The sequence below is a fragment of the Cyprinodon variegatus genome, unplaced genomic scaffold (genome assembly GCF_000732505.1).
Source record: "Cyprinodon variegatus isolate N-32 unplaced genomic scaffold, C_variegatus-1.0 Scaffold744, whole genome shotgun sequence".
NCBI classification, from domain to species: Eukaryota; Metazoa; Chordata; class Actinopteri; order Cyprinodontiformes; family Cyprinodontidae; genus Cyprinodon; species Cyprinodon variegatus.
Window position 1 is genome coordinate 280,493 of NW_015151197.1, and position 21,568 is coordinate 302,060.

Consider the following 21,568-nt stretch of genomic DNA (forward strand, 5'->3'; position numbering starts at 1 on the left):
TCAACACAAAGATGATGCTAAGACTGTATTAGGACCTGTAGATAATTAGCAACTTTAGCTATCAGTACCAAGTTCGTCATTAGGCCACCATTGTTATTTTGGAAGACATGGTATATCTTTAACACAAAGATAAAGCTAATATTTTATTAGCACCTGTAGTTTGTTAGCAAATAGCCTTTCATTACCGAGTTCAATCTCGTGAGTGTGTGAAACAAAAAGGAGTTAAGTGTGTGAACTAGAACCAGGACTCTCTACTGCCGTGATAGAAGCTGTAAACTAGAGAACAAGGCCTTTAGGGCTAAAGGGCAGATCATACTTCTGCGACCGCACGCATCAAATGTCGCTTGGGGTTGCGAAAACAGTTTTGCTGCTATGCCCCTGCACCGTCGGTCTGGAATTTCTAGGGATGCACAGCAGTTTCCCACCAAAGCGTTAAGGGGAGCTCATTCGAGAACCCACAAGAACTTTGGCGGTGCCGACGGGAGTGTTTATCTTCCAAAACAACAATGGCCCAGCCTGCAAGATATCACGGTCACGGAGATGGATCTAGAGTTGCTAGACATCGAAAAGGAACTGGTTTTGTTAAGGGAGCGAACCTCCTCAATTAACCTTTCGTCGCACCCCCTGCATCGAATCGAGAAGGACGACCCCACAGACGGCCGGAAAGGCATACCAAGGACCAATCACAGCTGCTTTTTGTCGCAGGTTTGCGACCGTCCGACACATAATCAGGATTTTTTTGAGGTGTGCGAAGACGGTTGCAGAATCTATGCGCGGGGGCCGTGGTCACGCACAGAGAGAGATTTGACTGTAGCAGAGGCTATATGTCAGAAGCATAAATTGGCCTTTAGTTATTGGGAAACCCAGAAACGGTGGACGGAAACAGTGTGTAACCATGATGAACAAACGTCTGTATACCACAAACTTTATCTGTAATGCCTTTCATGCTCATCTCAATCATGCAAATTTGTTTTTGATGAGAATAGCGACACATTTATGAGAAACCATGAAGTTTTACTACCTCCCACAGCGCTGCTGTAACAACTAACTGTACAGGTCTTCCCTTTCTATCCATAGGCTGAAGGCTTTACCAGTGTAGTCCCTTTAATGAGAGATCAGATAAAAAAGGCTGTAACAGGGTTTCACTAAGACAAATAACAGTAATAAGATTACAGCTCTGTAACTGTAATCTCTTTAACTCGTCTTTTCTAGTGGTAATACCATCACAGTGAGACTTTGCAGTAAGTTGTTCCAGGGAACAGAATAAAAAAGGCTTTGTGAGTAAGTTAAACAAAAAAATGGGGACAGAGAATAAAAACTGAGAGTAGGCAAAAGAATAAGAGATGCAGACAAGTTCCAGACAAAGGAAAGGAGGGGGGAGAAGAGAAGCAGAAGGAAAAAGGCAAGCAGGAGCTGCAACCGGGGAAACATGCATTAATAGGAGGGCTGTCAGGGACATAGATCTCCGCTGCTGCAGCCCCTAGAGCACCCAAAAACAAAGGACAACTGCTGCGTTTTGGCCCTGATATCAGACTGTTGCACCAGCCAGCTACAGTGGAGACCAAACTGCATGTGAAACAGAGAGTGGGTGGTCGCTCCATCCTCAGACAGTAAAACCAGATATTGTGACCTCATTTGAATCAGCTGTTTATTTTCAACATTCGCCTACCTATGATCTGGATGATCTGAGCCAGCAAGACTCCATCGGTGACATCCTGGCTCAGGTCTTTGATGAGGCGTGGACACCCAGACTTGGCCAGGTAGTGATTGGCCCAGTCAGTGTAGATCTGCAACAACAAGACACAACATGACATCAGTATGGTAGGGATAATAAAACACTCAAAGGAAGTTCAGGACATAAGTTAGACCATAGAGGCCACTTTAATCATTTACAGCCAATCAGTAAATCCTGGTGTATAATTATTAGTAGAGGTGAAATGTAAGGAAATCAGAAGTGTACATACATCTACTATCAGCTTCAAGATTCTCTTAGGAATCAATCAATCAATCAAAATTGGGTTTAAATTATAAACCCTAAACAAATTTAAATGTGTTTTGTTCTTATTTTTGTCTGATAAAACATTCAATTGTGCTCAATTATTGACTGTCTAGGTGATAATAAGTGTTGTCCTGTTTAGGCAAAGCCCGAAGCCCTTAGTATGATGTTAACACCTCCATGCCTGAGGGTTAAAACACTGTTCTTGAGCTTCAAAGCCTCAGCTTGCCTCCTCCAAACGTTCTTTTTTTTTTTACAATTTGGTGAAAAAAGCTCAATCTTTGTGTAATCTGACAGTAAAGCCTGTTCCCTGCTCATCTGGTTTGTCAATGTGAGCAGCTGTAAGGTTTAATTTAACTCATTCGTGCTCATTTTGAAAAAAAAATTCTAACCAAATAAATTTCATCTGCAATGGATAGATTGTAGGCTCCAAATGCATGTTCCAGGAGGACGGTGATGCCAAAGCAAAGCTCAAAGCTGGTTTTAGAATGAATAAAGAGGTTATCATTAAGCATCTGAAACCGCTGCTCATGCTGATAAGGATAATCCAACCAGAAATATGTCAGAAGCTTGTTGATGGTGCCAAAAAAAATCTGTAACTCACAATAAACCAAATAATCCCAGGTGTACATGCTATCCCAAATAAATTTAAACATTTATTTAAATCAGCTTTTATTTTAAATAGCAGTTTCTTTTTTTGCATTGTATGTCCTCTTGCAAAGAAAACGGTTAAAATGCATCTCTAAATGTCCTCGCAGTGCAGATAAACTTCTAGAAAGAGCTTGATGTGAGCAAATATCCTTGAGTCATAAATTATTTTACTCCAACATAAAGCTACGACCTACAATAAAAGGAAATATCAAAGCACACAAAAGAAATAAACAGTTTTTTGGATTTAGTACTCAATCCTCCATTATCCTTACAGGTATCAATGCACCACATTTTATCCCGATCTGGGCACCAGCTGCATCCTGCTTTCTCTCTCTAACTCAGACGTTTTTAATGCTTCGCCAGGCAATGCTGTCCAAACAGGCATCCTGTACCTCCTTACAACTCAAACACAAATATTTGATCAAGCTTTGATTCTCCAGACGGTACAGAGAGCCGTGTCGTTTCTGATCCGTCTTGCAGGGGATGAGGAAATGATTCCTCTAAACACTCAGATGTTATATACATGTTGATAGGATAACCTGTCCAGACTGCAAATTTAGTTCAGACATGACTGAGCAAGCACAGCCTTTAAGACATTCGCATTTCATGGAAAAGATGTATAAAGCCCTAAATAAAGTCATTTTTCATTGCAGCGAAATAGAACTTAAAAGGAGAGACGAAGCCTTTAATTTGTTTAATTATTTGTAGGAGAAAAAATAATCCAAACTTAACCATTTCGATGAGACGTACTTAAGTTTAACTATATTTAAATAAGCTTTTTTTCTTAATTCATAGGGGCTTTTAGGAAATTATAACTTTCTGTTTCCTTGGGGTTCCAGTGATGTGAGGCAGATATTAAGCTCATTAAACCACCGACTATTAAACTGGATGAGGTCACTATTTGGCTACCAGCCATAGATAGATAGGGAGTTTAAAACAAAAACTTTAATATTATTCTCCAACTTTCATTGTCAGGAAACTGAACTAAAACTACAGCTCCATGAAAACTATTAGAAACATTAGAGAATTCAGTCCTGTTAGACAAAGATAAACATGATCTGTGATCAATATGACCTGTGATGCTCTAGGTCTATTTTTCTCCCAAACACTCTTTGGGGGGAAACGTTTAACGGCTGTTGCATCATAAGGTTTCAGTCTATCTCAGTTGTTTTGCTGAATCATGGTTGTGTATTATGAGCACAGAGCTCCCAGCTCAGGTCTGCTTTTCTACTACTAAGATATATGAAAGATCCTGATGAAAAATAAGAGGCAGTTACAGGAAAACTGAATGAGACAAGATCTGGATGATCTGAGAATGAGTAAGAGATAACCACCTGTTTAATCTTCATTTACATTGTTTTTGACTGTAACTCCAACTATTGTGGTAAGTTGCATTTTTTGTATTTAATCAGGTGAGATAATATTAATAATAATACCAATAATAATAATAATAATGCTAAGGTTCAGGAAGTAGTGAAGCCCTACATAGAGCCCATTAGTGGGAGAAATGAATCTGCTACTTTGGGATGAAGAGGCCGTCAGTTGACAGCATTAAATGTATATCATCCTTTACCTGCAGGCTCGACCGCTGCTTGTTATTGATCCATGTTAATCCAGAAAAGCCTAATTCTCATAGGTATGTAGATGTGAACAGAATGAGGATTTGTTGCACTTTATTGAAGATGTCGAGGACTCTGCCTCCACAGACAGCCTCAGGCATAGGCTAAACGTTGGATAAATGTTTGTATTTACTTTTCTGGTTTTGTTTTCAATCCTGTCAGTCTCCCTTTATATAAATAATTATGTAAAAATAAATCAAAGAATTACTGTCCCAGTTTCCTAATTTCATCTTGTAGAGATGTATGTTTTTATGTATGAGCTGGAAATGTCCCCAGATTTGATTTCAGAGATCTGGTCACCATCTATTATAGCCACATTTACCCTGTCTTTCTTGCAAACATTAATAAACTGATTGGCAGATTGGAAGATGAATTAAACTTAAGTGAATTCCTCTGAGGCTTATTGATAGAAGAAAACTAAAAAGGAAACTGCAACTTTTGGATTATAAGTTGACTTTTGGTCCAATTGCACCAACCTTTATTCTACTATGCATGAGTCTCTTAAGTCGTAGTAGTTAATGCACATATTTCAATATATATTTCTTTAACATGTTCTCTTTTTACCTATATTTGATTGGGTGGCCAAAAAATATGTATTTTACAAGAAATCTGAGGATAAATGTCTTCTATGCCTCGTGAGAAATTAGACATTTTTGCAGCCACACCATCCCAAATGGTTGAGATTTTAAGAGAAAATGCCACATAAAAACTAACCACTTCTCATGATGCAATAATCTTTTCCCCCTCATAAACCACACACGCTGTTCTCAATTGAAAACACCCCTATCCTGCTCTTTTTGTTTTCTTGGAGGCAGGAAGTTGACTTATTCCGAAATTCGCCCTCTTGCAGGGGTTTTAACCTGATGTGGTTTCTTTTAGGGAATTCCTTAATGATTAGAAGTAGTAAAGTGTAGGCGTGAAAAAGAAAGAATTAACAGGTGGGAGTCATGTTTTTATTCACAAGCCGGGAAATAAACTGGGAGACTTGTTTGAAGAATCATACAAACTAGGGATGCAGCGATCGTTAGGCCAGCTCTGAGCAGTTTCTGGAAAGTTAAATTTTAAGAAAATAAGCTTAAATGGAAAAGTGAGAGTAATCAAGTAACGCTTTTCTTTTCTGTAACATAAATGAAGCTTTAATGCTTTATGTTCAATATATCCTGTGCTCAATGAGTTGAAATAAAACATTAAACGCCACATCCAAACTCTATTTCCTACCCTCCTCCCTCTCACACAGTGTGACATCACCTCCACTTATCAGGCAAAGATTGAATGACTAAGAATGACATTGAATGCTCTATATCCTTTTCTGACTATAATTAAAAATGATGTTAAATGGAACTATAACTACAGCCATTGGAAAAAGGACTCAATGAACTGCATGTCTAACATGTTAGGTTATAACTCACTTGCTGCGAACTTTAGTCAATAATACGGCTCCTCTTCACCTTTCCTTTGCAGCAGTGCCTTGTGAGAGCGAGAAGTTTGCGACAGCTCCCTCTGCAGTGCTGAGCAATGCCTTATAGCCTTATTGTCGTCTCACCCTGAAACAGCTTTTACTTCAACTATGCTGTTTCTCTTAAACCCTGATGGTTGGAAATGTTCTGTTCTATCAAACCTTAAAGGATAGAAGGGCAAGATACCAGACAACAAACAATTCTTCTGCAACTTTTTCAGTTCTACAGTAGTTCTTATCATTTTCACCCACTTCTCCACAAGCAACAAAAGAAAAAAAAAAAGCTTAAGTTTAGCAGAAATCAAAAGAGGTAGAGATGCCTCCTTTTCCCAACCTTTGAAACAAGCACAAGCCTGCAGATCAAACCTGAGCTGAGACCTTTACAACCTGTCACCTCCTGCTGCCTGTCCCCTTCACTTTCCTTACTGAGGCACTCGCGTCATGCCCCCCTCCGACGGGCACTGAGAGTTGAGTGTGTCAGCCTCCCTCTGCACTCATTAACCTATCCTGTCAGGATCCAGATCGCTTTGGGAAGCAGAAGCTGGCACTGTGACTCAGGCGAAACATCAGCAGTTGCAGCACCTTTCAGAGATGCTGACTGGGAATACTAACATCGCGCACAAACATACTCACAAACACAATCTGTAAAGATATCACCAGCAGCTGGTCATACACAAGTAGAAATTCTGACTCTCCCTCTCCTTTGCCAGTCTCGCTCCTCTTCCATCCTTCTTTTCTTCCCTTCGGCAGCCAGAATCAATCAGCAGAAGTCCATTCCCTCTCTCTGCTGGTGTTATCCTCACTGATGCAGCATGTAGTACCTCTCCTCTTTGACTCTACCTGCTCTGCAGAACTGTCCCCTCAGTGCCAGGGATCCCAAACGCTGACAGACAGCCGGCTCTTTCCTCAGAGCAAATAAACTGCTTCCAACCGTTCTGATCACAATGCAGTGACTACAGCTACGCAGGTATTATTGGCAGAAGTCTGCAGTGGCACTGCTCGGCCTCTTGAGGGAGCCAGGTAAAAAGGGGAAGAGATGCTGGAGGAAGGGGAGAACAGGCAGAAAAGAGATGCAGGAGTCAATTCAGGCAGCTGTACTCACCAATGGGCTTCTGGTGAATGATTGCTAATGCATGGGCTCTTTAATCAGGGCACCCTTCCAATGCGGGCTGATACATTAGGAGTTTAACTCTGTTTAAAGAGTTGGAGCATTAATATGATGGCTGAGATGACATTTAGCTGTTTGATGCTGTTTGAATGAGAACAGCCAGGAGAGACGAGGCTTCAGTGGTTGAGCTGGCTTGAAAACGTTAACTTGGCAACAGGGCTGCTCCCATATGGGTACTAAATGTAATTAAAGACAACACAGAGCTGCATTAACCAAATGAGCGACGAGCCAGGAGAATCAATGGGACCACAACGTGATGGAGCTTCCCCTGCGGAGCTTTTACCTCTTTGCCTGCTACACGAAAGCAGAAGTACTGGAAGGATGGAAAAAGTGTGGAGCCGATGGCCATGTTTCTGTCTTATTGAGGCCGGCAGCAAACAGGAAGGCCACAAAGGTTAATTTGACTCATAGAGGTGTGTGGATGTGAGCATAAAAGCCAACATGGGTGCAAAGTTGTTAGAGAAGAACATTTCTATACATGTTTTAATTTGTTAAACTTTCTGTCTTTGCAACTTTACGGATTCAGAGATTTGAGTTCAGAAGAGACATCCCTCTTAACAGCGACACTAGTCAAACTGCTCCCTATACTTTGATTTTAGGTCCGCCCTAGAAGTGCATTTTCCAATGGCCACATCTAGACACCTTTGAAACCCTCAAACCCACTCTTGGAAGTTGTCAGCTGCTTGTATCCAGGATCTCTTCTCCCTTTCTGCCAATCCATGTCTATTGCATATGGTGTATTTTTTTTTTACAAAGCCACTTTTAAAGATATTTCATACACAATTACCCTTCATAAGCAGCTAAAATTAGCTTTTTCCACAGGTTGGTTAAAGATATCGTGAAAAGCCCGGGCAATTGGGAGAGGCCTGGAATGGACCTGCTTCTTCCCCATATCACGGAGTCTGCTGATGTAGCTCGGACATCTTTTCCGGATGCTAACTGGATGGCTCACTCCGACCCAGAAACATCCCACTGGGAGGAGACCCTGGGTAAGGACCCTGGACAGAGGCCTGCAGTGCCTTGGGATTCCCATAGCAGAGCTGAAGGAGGTGTCTGGGGAGAGGGAAGTCTGGGAGTCTCTGATGAGACTGCTGCCCCTGCGATCCAGTCCCGGATAAAGCAGAAAATGTCAAGAACACGTACAATTAGCAAGTGGAACCAACAGCCATGATTATCCACTTGCTAAAGCAAATCTGTCGGGCTAGCACCAGGCCTCATTGGGAGTCTCAGTGCTATAATTGCAAATTGGACACAGAAAAAGACAAAGAAAGAAAAGTTTCACCTCCTTAAAAGACTTTATTATCAAAATGATATGACCAGGATCTTTTTATGGGTGCTTTTCCTCACTTGCCTCTTTTGTCTGCCGAACTAAAGCAAAAGTTCATGAAAGTAACACCATAAAATGACCATAAAATAACCCAGAACTTTTGGTATAGAGCTTGTGATGTGAGGCTGATAAACATTTCTGCTTCACTGATTTGGTTACTTTAACACTTCCAAATCGACATTGCTTGAAAAACAAGGTTTATGGTACGAAAGCTTAAACAAAAAAAAGTTAAAACAGAAATTTTCAAATTGAAAAAAAGTCTTAGTTTTTGGCTACAGAATAGAAACCATTCATAGATGGCATCTTGTCTGTTAGATATCTATTAGTTCACCTGGAGACCGTAACTCAAAAACACTTTTTTTTTACGAAAAAACACTTTTTTTTGTTGCGATTTACCAACTGTATGAGGGAGTTCCAACTCCCTAATGGCAGCAGATTTGAAAACAACTTATGTTTAAATTCAGTGGTAAAATTTTCCAGAACTATACGGAGGCAGGAACGGCACATATGGTGTTAGAAAGGAGGTTCTTTGTTGTTGTGCCAGCTGTCAGTCAAAGCTATGCTTGAGTGTTGTTAAAGGAGATCTGGGGCTGACGGAGCAGACCGCTTGTATTTTACAGACCGATAGAACAATCGAAAAAACTTTATAAATCAACAATTAAATGAAATAAATACTAAACTTTTCAGCCTGCAAAGAAGGTAAATGATTGGTTTGTACTGTAGAGATAAAATAAAAGATGCAGCTCCAGAAAATATGAAATGACTGAACCGAGACAGATGCAACATTTCCTTAGGCTTCACTGAATGTCAGCAAACCTTTTCCATGAAAACTTGATTTGCCATGCATGTCTGTTTCGAGATCCAACTGCATTTTTAAGCAAAAGCTTCCACACAAACCACTTACACATTCATTCAGCCCCTCCTTGCCAGAATGTGTTCATCCATTATGTTTCCCTATGACCACAAGAGCAGCTGATGCTGAAGCGGAGACTAATTTTTCTTTTCTGTCAGGCTGTTGCTGACCAAATGACTACAGTTAAAAGATAACAGGAGGGAAGGACACGCTCCTAAAAGCTGATATATTGATTTCTCATACCAGGATCTGCCAACATGCGCTGTCCAATCGGAAGAAAGCTTAAGAACAAAATCACATAATTGCTTCAGTGGGAGAGGTTTAAACACACAATCCATGTTGGATGAGAGCTTGTGCGTCACTCTGCACTGATGTGCTGCTGCACCGTGTGGACAGAGAGCGCAGAGGTTGAGAACACTTTAACAAAACAAAGAAAATGAACTGAAATGACAGGACGTAAACAGGTCACAGACAGATGAGTACAAACACAATTTAGGAACAGACAGTCGGAGGCAGATGGGAATACAGATGAAGAATTTGTCAATGGGTAAAACTACAAACAGCAGCACCCTTTTCTCAAACAGGTCACTTTTAACCATTAAACTTATTAGTTTCTATCTACCCTGCCAGGAAGAACACTGTAGGAGGTCTCATTATTCTGTATTTTTGTCAGTTTGATTAAGAAATAAAATAATGGATGTTAAGAAAGTAGCTATGTTCCATTAACCATCAAAATGGCCAAATTGTAATTACGAAAAAAAAAAAAAAAATAAAAACAAACAAAGCAAGATAAAAAAAAAGCACGTTTGAAAAAAAAAAAAAAAAAAGCGGAACGCTGCAGTGGGGTGACATTTCGCCCGTAACGAAAAGATAATACATCATCCGCAAAACACCAATAGAAATACAGCGTAAACAGCACACAAGCCAAAGAAACTGCAGCAGGACCATAATGCCAGGTAAAACCAAGAAAAGAATACAGAAAGGAAATGAAAGAAAACCACAAACAGAAGGGAAGAAGAAAAAAGCAAAGAGCCAATGTAAAAAAAAAACAGACTGCCACTTTAAGGCTTCAGAGGGGGGGAAAAAACGAAGTACCAAAAAAATCATAAATTCAACGCAAAACGCAAAAGGAAAAATTAACAACCAGAAGAGAGACCGACTTCGCACACACTGCCCACCAAAACGCAAACACACACCCAAATCAGAGGAGAGCCCCACAACAACTGAATCATGGAAAAAGACGAGAGAAAACAGCACAATGGAAGCAAGCCTAAACTGCAGCAACAAAAAGGAAATATTCTTCATTAAGATAGACTTTGACAACGTTATTGTCATTTTGTAATCACAGAGTGTATACAAAAGTATACAGAGCTATCAGATAATAAATAAGCAGCAGGTTAGCTGTGCAAAGGAACATTTCCATTTCATAAAGTGCAGGAATGATCAAATATAAATGGTGTGGGAGAAAAACATGGTGCAAAATGCATTGATGTGGAAGTTCCGAGCAGTACAAAAACAAATTGGGCAAAAATACAGTAGAAAAACATTTTTGAGTTGAGTTCTATTTGGAATGATGTTATGTGTGATGCGTTTCCATTTGTGGCTTGATTTAGTATTTTTTTTATTCCAATAGTTAAGCTGTCTGATGGCAGCGGGGGAAAAGCTGTTACAGAACCTGCTGGTGGCCTTGTGATGACGAGACACGCAGCATTGGGATGAAAGTGTGTGATACGCTGAGAAGAATACGGTTTGGGGGGTTTCTGCAGGTTTTGATTATGTTCTAATATCGTATATATTTGTTATAGGTTTGTCACTTGTAGCCTTTCATATATTTTAGTCCTATCTTGTTCATTTATTTGGTATTTTTGTATTACATTAGGTTTCCTATTTCATATTAACTCTCAGTAGTTTATCTATTAATGTTATTTTGTTGCTTTTTTCAGTTCTCTGTTCACACTGTCATATTCTGTGAAGTGTTTTTATTTCCAAGATATCTAATATACTTTTAATTTAGTTCTTGATTATTTGATGTTTTTTTATGTTTCACATTATTAGTTATTCCTCTGTAGAATTGATTTTGTGTTTCTCCCTTATTATTTTGTCCCCTGGCATTGGCTTAAGTTAATTAGTAACCCCTTACCCTGTTAGCAATCATTATCCCCTATTATCTGCACATGTTTTAGTTCCATTTGAGCCTGCAGTCTCCCAGCATTTGTAACAGTCTGTGTGAATCAGTTGTGTTTGGTCGGTGTGAATTCCTTGCATTTGTTCCCTGCATTTATTCCCCGATGTCCTGCCTTGGACCCTGCTACATTGCTTAGAAGTTATCTGCACATGGTTCACCAACCCACAATGTAACCTTGACAATATACAAACTAAGTTTGAATCATAATACATTTCTAAGTCCCCTTACTCTGCGTCTTGGTATTGATCTCTGTGTGACTTTAAGAGGATTTTTTTTGCAACCAGTTTGGGCCAAACCTTCATCATCACACTGCCAACCTTACAGTTTTTTATTATTTACACTTTAGTATAGAGCTTATGGCTCAATCATGGATATTCTCCAGTTCCTGTAGCTTTAAATTTGGCCCAGATCATCACTTCTTTTCCACCATGCTTGACAACTGATGTGATCTAGTTGGTTTTTGAAAAGCAAACTTTGACTTATCATCTCTAGTCGTATCAACATAAGCCATACTGTCGCACTACCGTTGGAGAGAAGAGGTTTTCTTCAGGGTAAACGTATTAAAATAAGCTATACTTGGTAATCATTTCATTAGCACACTGTAATGAAATGTGCTGGTAAATCCACTCCTGAGAAGATTGGCAGCTGCCTTAAACATCAACAAATAATCGTTTTTGCTGTTGATGATAGGTTTCAAATTCCTTAAAGACGTCATTGTACAGTTACCCTCCCCAGATTGATTGGCAGCAAAAAATGCTTCTCTGATGACATTGCTTATGTCTCTCCAGCCTGGCACTGAGTTTATGGAAACCAAAACTTTCTCAGAAAATGCTGTTAATCGAATAATAAGCTACTTTAATCAGCAGCAGGAGATTTTGCCTAGATTTTCACTTTGGCTGTCAGTGGTCATAATCTTACGCCTGATCAGTGCTGATGTTTTATCCGCTTCCTCCCTTTGATTCAGTGCCCCTTCATCCTTATGCAAACAAGAGTCAAGGGCCTCAGCTTATCATCCCTGATCCAATTTGGCTCTGACCAGCTGAGAAGATAACATGCAGCTCCAGCCGGCTATTATAAGCAGGCAGCAGGTATTCCACAGACGTTGTGTTACCACAGAAAGGAAGCATGCAGAGAGGCCTTTGTTAATTACCTGTTTGGATACTAGCTCGCGAGATGAGCAGCTTAGATCACTGGCCAACCTCACTCTGGTGGTTTACAACTATAATTGAGGGGTTTGTGTCAGATGTTCCGATTTGGAGGCATCCAGAAGGCCCCAGCGAGCACTGGGAGGCTTCCGGCAAACACCTGAGACCTCTCCAATCGCCGCCCACTCAAAAGGTACACAAATAAATCAGAGTAAAACAAGCCGAATTGTCATTTTGTATCTCTGCTGTAGCGTGGCGTCTAGAATGAATGACTGGTTATGGATGCACAGAAACCGATGACAGGCAGGGTATTATATCTGTCAAATGGTTTCCACCCCCGGAGGGTTTCTGCTCTGAACAGAATTGGACGACGGCTAACTCATCTGGGCATGATGTTCGCCTGCGTGACTCACCGCTGGTCCACAAAGATTAGTCACACTTCCTCAATACATCTGACTGGATTACTGTTCATTAAACCAAGATGAGTAAGATTAGGGGAGTAGGGTAGAAAACATTGAAAAGGATTTAATGAGATCTGACCAAGCAGAGTTTTGATCCACAGCGAATCTTGAAGGGTAATAAAAAGGGATTTCTCCCTGTTTTCAGATAGTGAAACGAGAGACTTGGTACCATGTTCTGCAGAAAGGTCATGATAGTAACTCTCCACCAACATGCGGTTCATGAAGGGCATTAAGCTCGTCCTGAACAAATCAGGGGGCTCATTTCAGTACAGAGCCCCATTTATGAGTTCATTTAGATGCAGCACACAACACGCATCTGTTTGGTTTGAGTCCTGACAGCCATCTGTTTGTTAAGAAACAAATGAATGTAGATTGCAGGATAAATGGCTTTATGATTTGGGGACAATCAGGCTGCCAGAACCCGGCCTCGCTTTTATTAACTAGCTTTCAGAGGATGAGGCCGAGGCAGAGCCGCTACGGCTGGACATTTAGCAAACCATCCTAAGCGCGAAACACATGAAGGTCTGCTGCATGAAAATATGAGCAAACGACAACAGAGGTAATGCAGGATTGTTTAGTAGAAACTGTATTTTAACTGTGGCAGAAAGGTCTGAAATAAAAGGAACTTTTGACTTATTTTCTTATTTATAGTAGTTTGGGTTAGTTTTTAAGCATCTTTTACTATTCTTCTGCTAGGTTTGCACATCCAGAAAGTGACATCTGTGCCCACTCTTATCTGTAAAACTAGCTGAACCTCAATCAGATTGAAAGTTGAGCATCAACTTGCCAAAAATTCCTCTGTGGATTTAGGTCGAGACTTTGACTGGACCCTTCTTACCCTCGAATAACCTTTAATTTAAGGTCCCAGAGTTAAGCTTTGATATCATTTAATCAGAGCACCTTTTTGTTTCCAGTTATTATTACCACCTTGGTTGTTATTCCCACTAACGTTCAGCTAATCTCTGTGGATAGAAAGGTCCACTTCACTTGTTTTGGTCTGTCATCCTAAATATAAATGAGGTAATTTGGCTGTGAGGTAAGGAAAACAGGGAAAATAAGGTGCGTTTATTTCTTTATGTGATGCTGTGGTTAAATGTAGCCTATTAAAGCTTCATCTCCCTAAAGTCACTTTCTCCATCTCGTCACACTCAATAGTTTGTTTTAGGGACTGTCCAGCAGAGGGCCCCAAAACACCAACTGTCACCTTCCTCATCAAGCAGCAGAGTCCAAACATCCCATCTCCTGTGGAGTTGCTGGATGCTGTGAAGAAGCTGAGGGTCGCACGACTGAACTTAATGAGTCACTCAAGAATCATCTGTGAATTATGGTTTGGAGTGAAAAACAGAACTGCTGGCCACTTTAAAAGCCCACTGGCTTTGACTCTTTGGTTAGTAATGAGGCATATTTCCCAGGGTTCCCAAAAGCCAGAGGGTATAAACCTGATTCTCCAGCCTGTCTTAAAGGGAACATATCTGTTGGATCAAATGGGACATGTAAGGTGTGCAGGATTCCACAGTATCTATGCTTGATGAGGCTGCCATATAAGATTAGATTTAATATCCATTAAGTCACAAGTCAAAGGAGGAAACGGTGAAGAGCAACAAAAACAGAACTAATTCAACATCTCTGTGTTCTCCTGGGGGCTGTGATTCAGTTTGTGAAACGTAATGAAAGGAGAGAGGCAAACATGGAATATAAATTCCCGTACAGGTTAGTCAATTCATTTTCAAATGTCTTAATCATGTGCTGCTGAGCAAAGGGATCAATGATTTCCTGGAGCTTCATTTTCTCTCGGATTAGTTACAACTGGTGTATGAGGGCTGACAGAAAAACACGCACAGAGGGTTTTTCATGCGAGTTCTACCCAACATGTGGCATTTATTTCAAGCAAGTTAGGAAAGAGAAAAAAAGCTTCTAATTAAGTTTGAGGGTAACACCACTGAGTTGGATTCATTCATGGGAATGATGTCTGTGTGAGGGGCAAACAACTCATGGTGCTCAGCAATAATTAAAAGAAGGGCATGATCGGCATCAGGAAGTATTATTGATACTCCAGCAGCAATACGGCTGACATAATGCCCTGCACAGGATAGTGAGGGGAGCTAAAAAAGGTTATTGTAGCAACTTTGCTGTACAGGATCTATATTCAAATAATATCCCATTAAATACTAAATGGTACCCCCAAACATCAATCAGACGGTTTTTAGGCCAAATTCATCAGTCTGTCATAGTGTTGAATTGCTTCAGAAATAAATGTTCGGACGGTCTGATTTTGTCCCACTTTATTCTGGTAATGGACATTGAAGAGACAAAAAATTAAAGCTTTTCACTTTTCAACCAAATGTAGTTTGGATGTAAATCATGTCGTCTTTTCAATGTCTTTTCTATTCGGTGGGGTCATTTACCCTCAGACTGACTGGTTTAGTTGGCTGGTTTTCTTTTAGTCATAGCATGATGTACTAACTATATTGATGGATATTCTAGTATGTGTTACATCTAGTCAATATCAAGTCAGAAGTTTGCCAAAATGGCTAACGTGTGATGCTAATATGAGCTTTATTTTTTAATAGACTAACTAAACTATGCTCTGAGTGAATTGTGAACGTTCTGTGGATGCAGATTAAAACCATGAGGTTATGCTCTCTTTGCCGATGGCTTCTTTTTGTTAGCCTGTTAATTCTCTCCTACTCAAGCGTAGACCTGTTCCTTTTTGCTTGTGTCAATGTTTGTCACTTTGAGGTTGGAACCAACTGTGTGTGATTAGTTAATTTTCAGGACATCCAGCTATATGAGAACGTACCGTTTTTTTTTTTTTTTTTGACGTTGCGGTGCCGCAGGGGTTGCTCAACCCCGGTTCGGGTCCCAGCCTATCGACCCATGCTACATGTCTCCCTTCTCTCTCCAATCATATCAAGTCTGACTACTGTAAAAAATAAAGGTCAATGATACCTAAAATGAACCCCCCAAAGGTCTTGTAATGTTGTTCTTCAAGTTCATTCCCCTATTAAACACAGAAGCTAAAGTAGCTTAGCTCATAGAAAGTTCTAACTTTTAGATTAATCATAATTCTAAACTTATTATTGCTGTAAGAACAGATTCATGTCTGTGTTAAACAAAGTAATTTAATACTGACTTCACATAACTATTTATAACTACATTTAATCAATTAGTTTCAAGATGCTTCGCTAACTTTAGTTGCCGCATCCAGGAGGAAAACAGTACTGTCCCAAGAAGCGGGATTTTCTGGAAAGCAGCCAATCACTCAGTCCATAAAAGCTGACATGGGCTTGCATAAATTTTTTTACATTTCTGTAGAAGAGAATCTACAGGCGCATATAAGAAGCATGAAATCATGTGTGCAATGTATCAGGAGCTTTATGGCATTAAATCTGTAAGCATAAAACATGAAAAATGGAAGTGGAGAGTATTTTAAATGTACATGTTTTCAATGAGTATTTGTGACACATGTGCACTCATGGCATAATCTGACTTTATATTTAAAGAACGTATTTTCTTGATTTATAGAAATTCCAATTTATACTGTCACCTACTTCAAACTTTTTACAGATTAAGATTTCTAAATTATGGTCTAGCATGACCTTTTAGATCCCATTGAGGTTACTATTAGTAATCTGAAACCATCCAAATGGAAATTAAAACTTAACTCAAGAGTTTCTAACCAGGTGTAACCAGAGAAAGTAATCAGTAGTGGGATGATTTAAGACAAACTAGAGAGATTGTGACTTCTGAGACAGAACGCAACCTTAATGTAAAAGCATCTGCGGGTCGGAAAAGAAAAACTATCTTGATCATTAATTGACTGAATGTTGTAATCGAGTCATTAATCTCAGAGCGGTCAGCATGGCTCCACTACTTCAAGCTGAACCTGGACAATCCATGTTCAGGAACATTAGTCATAAACCACGGAGCAGTACAGCAGCAGATCCAACCCGAAATGACTCATTAATGGAGTCATCAGAAGCATTATTCACATCATCATTTACTTTTTCCTGTATGGTACTGTCAATGAGAACGTTAGTTTGAGTTCCATTAGCACATTCATCTGATTGGGTTTCAGGGTTAACAGATCCAAGCTGCTTCTAGTCCGGAGAGAAAATAAAGTCTCTTTTGAAAGTTCTGGTCTCTCCATGTATCAAATCATCCTGATTAGATACCGTAACTACCTCATTTCTACAATTTTAGGATTTCTTACAATGAATGGTGCTCTTCTAATGCAATAACTAATCATCCTCTCCTTAAAAAGCCTGATGATAAAGAACCAAAGCAGTTTGTACAATCTCTAGGGTCGCAGCGAAAGGACACAGGATAAATAATGGGTGTCGTCAGCTTAGCAGGTTGCATCTACCAGCTCTGAAATTTACTGGAAGGGAAGAGTTGATGTGTAAAACATCTGGGGCCAGCGCTCTGTGACCGTGCCCTGAATCACAGGTTACTGCTGCTGAGTCACGGAGGAGTTCTCAGCCATCGCTGCAGGAATGGTCTTCGTCTTTCAGAGATAAAGAGATTTTATTGCTGCTCAGTGTTTCACCATTGACCTTTGTTTTGTTTCCTTTTAGAGAATGCTTTGACATGAAGAGACTTTAAATGGACAATAATAAGCTTTTCTTAACTATTAGGCCTAAACTATTGGATTGAAAAGTATAAAAGCACCTTATGTTTGTAATGAAATAATTTTTTTCCCCCCAATAAAACTGAATATATGTTTTTTTTAACCCATGGTTAAGCTTTTTTTCCTAACCCCCCTCCCTTTCTTTATCCAGCTGCTTCATCCAGGGTCTGTGCCTGTCAGGATTTCCTTCTTTTAATTTTTCTCAAAGAAACAACCTCTGCCAAGTGGGAAATAGCCCTTTTCTTGACAGACACATGGAGACTGGACAAAGCCAGAGAACACACTTCCACCCGCGCTGAACTTAGGATTTCCTATCCGGTTTTGCTGACAGGTTTTATCCATTAATAGCTGGTGGCATGAAGCAATAGGAGGGGTTCCCTCCTTTGTGGCTTTAAGACACAGTTTTCTTCTTTCCCTATCATCTTAATAGCTAGGGGGGAAAGGGCTAGGATAAAGTGGAGTTTGAATGTGTCTTTAAGACCAAAACAGGAATATCAGGAAAAAAGGATCTTTAAATAGAAAATATTTAAATCAATGTTTGTTTATTTTAGTTGTGCTTCACGAAAATGAAGGATTTTAAACCATCAACTAGTACTCAGACGTAAGGATTTAGTCAATAGAAATTTGGTCGGTACTTTCTCTAATGCGTATCTAAAGCATCAGAAAAGCTTGATGGAAACAGCAAAATTGGATGAAAAACTTCCCTCAAATCTGCAAAAAAGTTTTTAAGCTCGCCTGAGGTTTTTCTTTTACGAAAAAGGGGTTAATGCGCAAAACGGTAGATAGAAACACTTTTTTTTTCAGTTTCATTCTTATGTAGCAAACTTTTGCCTCATCATCACCGTAACTAGCTGATCGTTATTGTTAGAACAACTTGCCTGAGAGCAATGCAATCATTAAAACCTTCCTCCACTAACGATATATAGTCATCGGTATGCACTACATGAAGCCTTAACTTCCTGTTTATTACAGCCATGCGTGACAACATAATGTCGACAAAGACGTATGGCATTACGCTTTGCGTTGCTTGGATAAGCCAAAATGGAAACCTCTTAAATTCGCAATTCCTTTTTTCCATTTTTAAAAGGTCACTTAAAATTCCAGTTTAAGTTGGATGAAAATAGGGATTGTGTTGGCAGTAACAGTGTGTCATAAAAGCAGAGGTAGAGAAGTAATCTACTTTTCTCCTTTCAGCAACGCTGTTGCATTTGTCTGCGCATTACTTTAACACAGTCTATTAAAGTCCTTTTTATAAAAACGTACACTCTGCGACAATGTGGGCGGGAATGTAGCGTTCATGGAAAGAGAGGGACGCCAGGCGATGGAGAGCCATGGTAATCAGTGATGGCATTCCTATACTGGAGACACCCTTTGAAGTCAAAGGATAGAAGTTGCTGTGATTTAAATATTGTGTTCATAAGCAAAGGCTTTATTCACATGCTAAAAGTGACTCTGAGAACTGTTTGATTCCTGATTTATTGTGTCATGGGAACACAGAACAATAGAATGCAATAAAAAAATAGGGCATTGTTTTAAAACATGAAGTGATCCAAGAGCCACCAGCAGCTCTGCGACCTCAAAAGAAGCCGATGAAAGCTGTAATTCTGCCTCAGTATTGCACCAACTTAATTTTCAAATCATTGTAAAAATAAAAAAGAAACTGGTTTAACTTCAAATGATTTATGGATTCTGTGCCAGAGCACATCATCATAAGACATCTATTAATCATTTAGTACAGGAGCCAGGACCAGTCAGGAACACCACCCAGGTTGGTCCCTGCTTAGTATTTTTGGGGGGTTCTTACTGGATTATGGTGTTATCCATTCCTAACACGCATAAAGGAAGAGTTGTGTCGGCATTCTTAGAACAAAATCATTTTTGGATCTACCAGCGCTGCCCTTTGTCATGGACCCTGTTTGTGGTTTTCAGGGAAAAACTATAAAGCTTGAAATCGAAAGAAGGGGGATGTCTGGTTTGGAAACCTCAGGATCTCATCTTTATTTTTCGCAGATGATGTGGTTCTATTGGTTTCTTCAGGCTATGATCATTACGTGTGTTGGAAAAATGCTCATGCTGTTAATAGAGAAACAGCTTGAAGGAAATTCAGCTCATTCTAAGTCTAAGGACAAGGTATTGCACCAGAGAAAGGTTGGCATGTCTCTCCTCTGGATGGCTCAATGATTTAAGTGTCTTGGTCTCATGTCCTTGCAGTAGAACTGATGGACGGACAGATTGGGGCGTCGTCTGCAGTTATGCACCCGGTGCTCTGGACTCTTGTGGTGTAGAAAGACCTGAGCCAATGGGAAAGTTCTTTTGCCAATATATACATGACCTTTTGATCGCTAGTGATGGATTACAAATTTAGGGAGGCGCTGGAATTTTGCTCAGTTTTTCTGAAGACATTTCGACATCCATCCAGCAGTCTTTGACAATTCTGTCTGCTCACGCAAAAGTAATCTGTAGCACTGGAGCACTGATTTTAAGCAGAGCAGAGATCCATCCTTCAAAGATGCACTAATTTCCCCCCTGAGTTGTGTGTATTTTTTGTGTATGGGTTATGGGTTTAGCCAATACATAACAAAATACTTTGTTTTAAGCCTGTTTTATGGTAACCATTATCTAGATGTCTGAGATTTTACAAAGGTATAGTGAGGAATTATTATACTGCCATCTTGTGGTTGGAATTATAGCCAGTTATGAGAAATTTGTCTATTTTGGATCTTTTGTAAGTACTGTATATTGCTCAAAGGTCTCCTTAATTTAGCCTCTGCAAGAGATGGAATAGAAAATGAATCGTTTTTATGTGATTGCCAGTAGCTTTTGTAATGGTTACCATTTTCTGTTTGTGGCAGCCGTCAGCCGATCACAATTTAGGATTCTTTGACTATAATACAAGCTAGCTGCGATGACTAATAGCTTTATTAAATTTCACCACATTTAAAAGCAAAGTTAACCAAACCTCAGTGGGAACAGGATTTGAGACGCCAGAGAATATGCATCCAAAAGTTAACTTAGAGGACAAAAACCTGTAGGATCGAAAGGAACATGTTCTATATTTTGACTGAGCATTAGCAGCAACTTGATGCAGCTCATCATGTCAGGACATTTCGCGCTCACCAGTCAAAGTGAAGCAGAGACAAGCCCGGCCGCTCTGTTCCCATGCAACTTTAAGCGCATGCAGCTAAGCGTGTGAGACTGGGTTTTGTACCCTGGAAGAAAAAGGGCTGTCTGAACACAGACTTGTCAAGATCAGTGAAGGGACAGAGGCGTGTTTGATCTCCCCACTTTCACAGCCCTCTCCTGTCGGGAGGGGAATTTTTTTTTAGACTTTGCGTTCAAAGTGTGGCGAAGGAGCCCTTTTTAAAGATTACATCTCGCTTGAAAACTTTAGAGGCTTCATCAGAGCATATCTGAAAGCTGCTTTTAATGTGAGTGTTAACAGCACCCGTCCCCTTTGCTGCTGCTCCGTTTAAGTTAGACGCCTATCAGCGTCTCTTTTCATTCAAGATTTTCAAACGGGGAGAAAAAGAGATCTGCAGACCTAGAGGCAAGAGACCGTGTGATCAAATTACACTAACCCAGCGCCTGACAACTTTATTAATGTCCTAGTCTTAATAGATTTAGAATGACACCAGTTTCAGTTCACCAACAGGGTCAAAGGTAGAGACAACAAACCGCTAAAGTCAACGAGAGTGATGGACAGCTCTGCAATTGACCCTTCTCTCCTTTTAGAGCAGGGAAGGACGATAGGTGCTCAAAGGAAGGGGAAAAGAAGGGAAAACGGGTCAGAAAAAGCCGACGGGGGAAACTTTTCTGCTTTCTCAGGATGGAGATTGATGTGGGGAGATGTGTCTGGGACGAGACAGCGAGCGTTTTTCCAGTCTGTTTGCCCTGCGTCTAGACCTGGAGTCACTGGGACCGGCCTAATAAAATGGCTGGGTCATAGTGAGTTGAAAATCACTGATGGGAGGATGGAGAGTGGATCAGCTCAGGACAATGAAATCAAGCAAGAGCCATTATGGAAACTAATGCGTTCTCTTTCTATTTCATGACTATATATTTAAGCAGAATATGTTA

At 40.1% G+C, this 21,568-nt stretch overlaps 1 protein-coding gene across 10 annotated transcripts in view; it reads right to left on the reverse strand.

Annotated features, from left to right (window-relative positions):
- nav3 (neuron navigator 3) overlaps positions 1-21,568 on the reverse strand; it is a 210,638-nt gene that overhangs the window by 146,449 nt on the left and 42,621 nt on the right. For all 10 annotated transcript variants that reach the window (XM_015395532.1, XM_015395533.1, XM_015395519.1 and 7 more), the window contains exon 2: positions 1,670-1,787. In XM_015395532.1, coding sequence (XP_015251018.1) covers positions 1,670-1,787 — 118 coding nt within the window. The remainder of the gene's footprint in view (positions 1-1,669; positions 1,788-21,568) is intronic.